Source organism: Apis dorsata, unplaced genomic scaffold (genome assembly GCF_000469605.1).
Source record: "Apis dorsata unplaced genomic scaffold, Apis dorsata 1.3 scaffold_50, whole genome shotgun sequence".
Taxonomy (NCBI): Eukaryota; Metazoa; Arthropoda; class Insecta; order Hymenoptera; family Apidae; genus Apis; species Apis dorsata.
Window position 1 is genome coordinate 1,931,576 of NW_006263351.1, and position 7,264 is coordinate 1,938,839.

At 29.5% G+C, this 7,264-nt stretch overlaps 1 protein-coding gene and 1 long non-coding RNA gene across 7 annotated transcripts in view; one reads left to right on the top strand and one right to left on the bottom strand.

The window, feature by feature from the left end:
- Positions 1-3,293: 3,293 nt before the first annotated feature.
- Positions 3,294-7,264, bottom strand: part of LOC102679092 (sodium-coupled monocarboxylate transporter 1-like) — a 10,280-nt gene continuing 6,309 nt past the window's right edge. For all 6 annotated transcript variants that reach the window (XM_031514851.1, XM_006608902.2, XM_031514853.1 and 3 more), the window contains 9 exons: positions 5,616-5,767; positions 5,388-5,528; positions 5,002-5,226; positions 4,740-4,923; positions 4,568-4,654; positions 4,254-4,423; positions 3,954-4,112; positions 3,760-3,871; positions 3,294-3,689 (listed from right to left, as the gene is read on the bottom strand). In XM_031514851.1, coding sequence (XP_031370711.1) covers positions 3,654-3,689; positions 3,760-3,871; positions 3,954-4,112; positions 4,254-4,423; positions 4,568-4,654; positions 4,740-4,923; positions 5,002-5,226; positions 5,388-5,528; positions 5,616-5,767 — 1,266 coding nt within the window. In that variant the 3' untranslated portion in view covers positions 3,294-3,653. The remainder of the gene's footprint in view (positions 3,690-3,759; positions 3,872-3,953; positions 4,113-4,253; positions 4,424-4,567; positions 4,655-4,739; positions 4,924-5,001; positions 5,227-5,387; positions 5,529-5,615; positions 5,768-7,264) is intronic.
- LOC116186732 overlaps positions 5,917-7,264 on the top strand; it is a 2,686-nt gene continuing 1,338 nt past the window's right edge. Inside the window, exon 1 of the long non-coding RNA XR_004151729.1 lies at positions 5,917-6,830. This is a non-coding gene — a long non-coding RNA (uncharacterized LOC116186732). The remainder of the gene's footprint in view (positions 6,831-7,264) is intronic.

Consider the following 7,264-nt stretch of genomic DNA (forward strand, 5'->3'; position numbering starts at 1 on the left):
GTCTCGTTTGCACTGACTTCACATTCCGATTTTCCCTCCTCTTCTGTGAAAACTCCGTCCTCGTTCGAATTCGATATATTTCTTGCCGCACGTTTCTTCTGCACGGCGCACATCCTTTTCTAATTTTCGACTGGCTCTTTCACCGCACACGTAATCTTCTATTTTATTCGCTATACCCTTCCTAATGCGATAGCTCGGTCCATACAAATACAGCCACAGCTTCACCTGTTTCCTATCTCGATTCACGAATCGAATGTTTTACCTCTCATTTAAAATTCTTTATCTCGCTCCCTCCATTCAACTCTCACTATAGAGACATTTCGTTTTTCGAGGTTTTTCACGATTCTTTTCGCTTCATTATTTAATCCTAATGTATCTATTTTCTTTTCATAATGTTTAATCATGTATCTTATTTAATTCAGTTTTCTTAATAAGTAATGTTTAAAAATCTAATTTGAATGAAAAGATAATAATATTTACGTTTAATCCCTATTTTTCAAGTAAATTTTTAATCTGTTTTTTTTTTGAAGTATATATTTTATCAGTAAAATACTGCTTTAAATATTAATTGTGTAATTTTAAAATTTTTCAAATATTTTTTGAAGAAAAAAGTAAAGAATTATTAATATTGAGTTGAAAGAATATATATATTTTTCTTATCATTGTTTTTTCTATATATAATTTAATATCGTAATGATAATTTCATAATTTTATAAATTAAAATTACTTATCAAAATTGCTTATATTTATAAGTTTAAAATTATTGCTTAAAATTTTATAATGATTTTTTGTAACTGACAACTTCTAAAATGATATTATCTTAATATTCCATAAACTCTAATCGTTTCTTTTAAAAAAACACTTCTGATCATACTTCATCATTATCACCTCTCATTCGTTTGATTTTCACGATTATACTGATACCGCTTCATTTCTCTCTCCGTCATCCCCATTCTCTCTATCCTTTCACCACTACCGATCATCTTTCCTTTTCCAACGCCCCTTATCTTTATTGTCGATCTCCGTTCAACCTGTTTCACTCATCGGCACAATCACGTGTTACATAGGTACATACATTCTACTAGGCTATTCGTCCCGATTCGAATTCTCGACCCTATATAACCGTGGCACGTTCTACGTGGGAATTTCAAATCTATCAGCAACCCAGACGAATGCAAATCGCGCATGAAGCGCGCTTAATAAAGCCCGCACGCGGCCCGCAACTCGCAATTTTCTTTTCGACGCTACGTGTCGCGCGCGCTCCTCTTAATGAAACCTTCGCATGCACTGTGCGAGATTCACAGCTACGTTTCCATTCAACACGCATCTCCACTTCGATACTATTAGAAAAAGAACACGTTCAGGATTGTTAAGATTCGTCAAAAAGAATTAGGCGATTTTATATTATCTTGTTGGAAAAGAATCGTATTTGTAGGAAGAAAAAGGTAAAATCCATTTGTAACAACTTTAAGGAGAGTAAAAAAAATTGCTTACAGAATTATTGCTTTAAGAAAAACATTAATTGAAAAAAGTATTATATTTTTACACAATAATTAATCAGTTAATCAATTGATAAATCTTCATTTTAATTTTTGAATTAGAATTTTTCAAATTTGGTTCTGATTTGTACCGAAATATTAAAAAAATAGTAATTTTTTTAATAATAAACAATAAAAAATATAATCTATTGATTTAATATTGAATATTATTAATCAAAAATATCATTTTAAATGCAAGGGCATATTTACATATTTGCATTTTTATTGTAAAATATAATCTAAAATCTATAATAAATCGTTTATTTTTTATTGACATTTACATTTAATGTACCACATGATGTAAAATTTTTTTAGTATTTTTAATTGTATTATTAATTTTAGTATATTAATTGTATTTATTGTATTATTTAATTATATATTACATCGTTAATAATTTATCAGGCTATCTTTTATTCTGAAAAAAAAAGAAATATGAACTAAAAATAGAAAAATCTAGCAAAAATCTATAACAATTTACGAAAATTATAGAGCAAAAAGAATACAATAAAAATATTATACAAATTTGAAGTAATAAAATTAAAAGAAATTCCGATTTCTTATCACAAATAAAAAATTATATTTTAAATTTCTTATTCATTCATGTTTTTAATAATTTATAGAATAATGCAAACTAACATTCATATTTGAAGTTTTATTTTATTTTTGTTAAGAAATCCCATTTCGTTTCATCAGACATTATTCTCACTAACTGTAAAAATGTATATGAACTCCTTTTTCTGAATAATGAATCTATTTCGAATTATTTTATCCAAATAAACGTCTCCTCAAAATTTCAAAAAATGTAGTGACGTGTGAATATCAATCTCGATGATCAGTATCAATAATCGAACTGGATAATGCTTTTTGACCAGGCATATTTCCAGGCGAAAATTGAATTTGAAGGAAACAGAGTCAAGAGATAAGCGCAGAGAAGCGTAGCAGCTATTTGCGTGGCCTTAATAAGGACGTTTGATGGCGTTGGCTTTCCCTTAACAAGCCGGCTAATATCCTGGGGCCTTGGCTCCCCTTGGTCTGTCTTCTCTGTCCCTATCTCTGTTCCTTCTTCTCGCTTCCTCTATCGACTTCGCTAACCTACCGCACGGTGAACACCGTCGGGAATCACTAAAGCTTGAAAACCGAACAAACTCAGTTAGAGAACTCGGTGTGAGGAGCAACTGGACCTAGCGGCAAAACCGAGCCTTCTCCGCATCTGCGATTCTCTTACGCAGCTTGCCACGTTTATAAACTGATTTTATTCAGTCTTAGATGGTCATTTAATAGTTCTAATTGTAATTTAAAAAGATCATATTAAAAACCATCTTTATCAAATCTTTTTCATTTTCTTTTAAGAAAATAGAGACATATTTTAAAATTTTTAATTTTCCTTTTGTAAATTTAAATTTTCTTTAACAAAATATTTGTGCATAATAATACATAAATGCTGTAAATATTATTTATAATTATAATGCAAAAGAACTTCATTCAATCTTCATTCAATTAGAAACTTGTTATGAATCTTATGATTTTTTATTTATTATTATTATTTATTATTATTTTTATTATATTATTTTTATTATATGATTATTTTTATTATTTGATTTTTTTTATAATGATATTCTATTAAATGTTTTCAAATGAATAAATTTAATAGAATATCATTAAAATGAATAATTTTAATGAATAAGAAATGAATAATTTTAATGAATAAGAATTTGGGCTGTAATGATAAAAAATTTAATAGTAATATAAAATGCATAAAATATAATATAAAAATTTATTTTATGTATATTTTTTAAAAATTCGATATAAAATAATTCATACGTATTTCTAGTAATTGCATATTAATATATGTACACATGTACAATAATAAACTTCGCTTTACTTGAATCAGCAGATCTAACTTATATAGAGATGTAATAAGAATGTTATCTATAAGAAGTATTATCTATAATATCTTAAATTTAAGTACTGGAACATGATCAAAGAAAAAGTAAAATTTCACAAATATTTGAAAATTTTAGTTTCAATATAAAATTTGACCTATTCAAAATGACATTTGCAGGAATATAACAAAACTTTAATTTCATTCTTTGCAAATATTAAATAAATTATGGATTATGTTATAACGCTATTAGGAAAATGTTGATTTCTCTATAACAGAAAAGAAAAAATTATTAATTCAAAAAAATATTTTTAATACTTTTAATATATAATTAATTACCCTTTTTTTTTTCAAATCGTATAATAAAAGACTTGCTGTTGTTGTCAATTCATTATTTCTGCCATTATTTTCAGTATTAGTAACATATTCATTTTTAGGTTTTGGGAGCCATCTAAAACATACGATATTTTAGAATAGGTTGCATATAATTAAATAGTTAAATATTGAGTAAAGATATATTATTTTTAACTTACGAATGAATCATTGGTGAAAGCAATTTTTTATCGATAGAAGAAACATCCGTAGGACCAGTCCACCAACTAATGAAATTACCTACGATGATGACAATTAATGTGCCTAAACCAGTGAACCAATGATATGACAATCGATAAAGAGGAAATACGTCATCTTCACTGAAAAAAAGACATTTTTATTTAGTACTTGTTTCAAATAAAGTAATAAACAGACCAATTTACCTCTGATTAAAGCTTTCAACAATAATTATTTAGAATTTGAAGATTCAATAATTACAATCAAGACTAAGATTAACTTACTTTGGACGATCAAATTGCTTCAAGAAACTTTCAGAAATATTGCCTTGGCAATGAGAAAAGAGCACCGGAAGTTTTTTAGGAACCAGCAGACCGGCACCGATGGACCAATTTGCACCTAAACTCGCCCAACCGGCGATTACGAATCCTACGATAGCACCCATGAATGCACCCTAATTGATAGAAAAAAAATGATTAAAATTGTTATAATTATTTATTGAAATACTATAACAAAATACTATAAAATTACGAAAATTTATTAAAAATTTATTAAAAAAAAATAATAAGAAAAAAATAATATTCCATAAATAATTTACCTTAGAATTTACCCATGGAAAGAACATACCTAATGTAAACACTCCAAAAGAAGTGCCTGCAGCTATTGCTGCTAAGCTTCCAGTTATCTGAAATTATATTGAAATAATATAAAAATAAAACTTTACCAAGAAATTCTTATTTTATAAAAATATTAATTGAAAAGATACTTACAACTAAAACACCTCCTAATTTTTCTACTAAAAATAACAATCCTATAGCTATACAACCAAGCAAAACAACCAAACATTTTACAAAAATAAAGGACCATCGGTCGCTTGGTTTCATACCGAAGCATCCTTTCACGAAGTCTTCTAAAACAACCACTGATGTCGAATTAAAACCTACAGAAAGAGTACTGAAGCAAAGTGAAGCACGATTTAATAAAAAATTATAATTATATTATAAAAAATTAAAATAAATTTATAACATTTACCTGAGAGCTGCTCCAAAAATTGCAGCAATAAAAAGACCTGGCACTCCATGTAAATGTTTTGCAATTTCCATTACGTAAGCGGGCAATAATTGGTCATCGGCAGTAATCAGACCAGAAGCTCTAGGATCGCATTTAGGTGGAGACCACCAAGCTACAAGAACTAGGCCACACCAACAGCATAATGATATGAACAACATAATACTGATAGTAAATATCGCTAATGATCTAAAATGAAATATTAAATAACATACAGAATCATTACAAATATAAACTAATATAAACTATCAAATATAAACTAAATATAAACTAACAAATAAACTATCATTAGAAATATCATTATAAATATAATTTTCTTTATATCAAAAATTAATTGTATACTCACTTACAGTTTGGACGTTTTCAAATCTTTCAATGATCTGTATCGTTGAACCATAGTTTGATTCACGGATATATAAGCGGTACTATAGAGCCATGAACCAATTAACACGGTCCATACTGTATGTCTTGTATAAGGAGATGGGTCAAAACTAAAGAAAAAAAGAGAAAAATAAAATAATCAACTCACAAACTTATCCCATTTTCTAAATACATGTATAAAATTAAATACTTCTTACTTCAAAAATTCAATTCTATTGGCATCCAAAGATCTCTTCCATATCTCAGCAGCGCCAATTTGATAAGTACCCAATATACTAACAGTGAGAACACCAGCGACCATGATTCCAACCTGAAGCGCGTCTGTCCAAACTACTGCTTTGATACCACCCTAGTAATCACATTCTCCAATTAAACCCACCTTTCATCTACATAACCATGATAGCCACGAACAATCGCGACTAATTATCCTTTCATCGAATTCCATCTCATCTATTACACTTAAAACAACGAAAAAATAACAATATACAGTACTATATTGTCCATTTGAGCATCCGCAATTGAAGAAAGAAAAAGAAATGAATATAAGTTACCGATACTCGATAAACACAGACTCAAACCATATTTAGTTCTAAAACAAAGATTCTAGAAATCTCGAGATGGAGATAGGGACGAACGAAATTTAAGTGGCTTCTTTTACTCATTATACAAAGTTTCTCTATAACAAGGGCTATCAAAACATAAAGGAAGAATTATCGAACGAGCGACTGACAAAAAAGTTTCACGCACACAGTTTCGGTATACGCGATCGTTAAGCGAAGGACAAGCTTGCAGACGGGGCAAAAGCGGTAATAAACAATTTTCCAAAGAGTCACTGGGCCGCGATAAATTTTCATTAATTCGCGGGCCACAACAAATTGCTTGAATAATTACAAGCGCGCGCGAGCATGCGATTAATCACTTCGGCGTTGGCTTTGTGATCTGCTAGCACGGGGAACGAGCACTCGACGTGCTCCGCGCCATTGTTTCCGCCGGGCCATTGTCGAGCTTTCAGTTTCCGTCCATAAACATTTCCAGTAGCCGGGTCCGCGTGAGAGATTCTTCGCGGCATTGTCCACCGAAAATTGTTTCCTACCAGCTACCGGCGCCCTCCCGTCCGAGGAACTCCAGTTATCCCCAGGAGAATTCGCTGAACCGGCGTCCTTGGAAAATTAGCTCGCATATATACCTAGACTCGAGACTTCGAATTCTCGGTCTCTACGGTTGTTTTACGCGCATCTCGTCACCGTACGCGATACATCTTGTTAACATCTCGCGAGATGAATCCGCCTCGTCACGATCGTTTAACACGATCACGTTCTAATAAAATCCGTCCAAGGATCTCAGACTTTGATATTGACGAAACATTATTGCCATCTTGGATTCCAAGATGAATTCAGAATAATAGGTTCAAGGTGATTTGCGTTTCTTGTAATACGATTTATATTGTCGAACGTAATATAATATATACAGTAATTCACGAAATTGATCGTTATAAAGAAATTTCGAAAGAAAGATAATTTTAATTTTAATGAATTTAATATTTGCAAAATATTAAAGCGTAATGAATTGTATATTAAATATTTTTGTGAAATCAATTTCCAAAATTTTCACATATTTTTATCATTCATTTTCAAGTTTTTTAAATGTAATTTTGCTTAAGAATTTTTATTATAATAGAATATTAAAATTTAAATAATTTTTAATATGAAAAATTTTATTCTATTTGGTACCATTAAAATTATATTTGAAAACTGAAGAAAGTGAAATTCTAAATAATAATGAATGATATTTTATTCAAAAAAAAAAAAATAAAGAACTGAGTTTTTATTTTTTCAAAGATATTTTT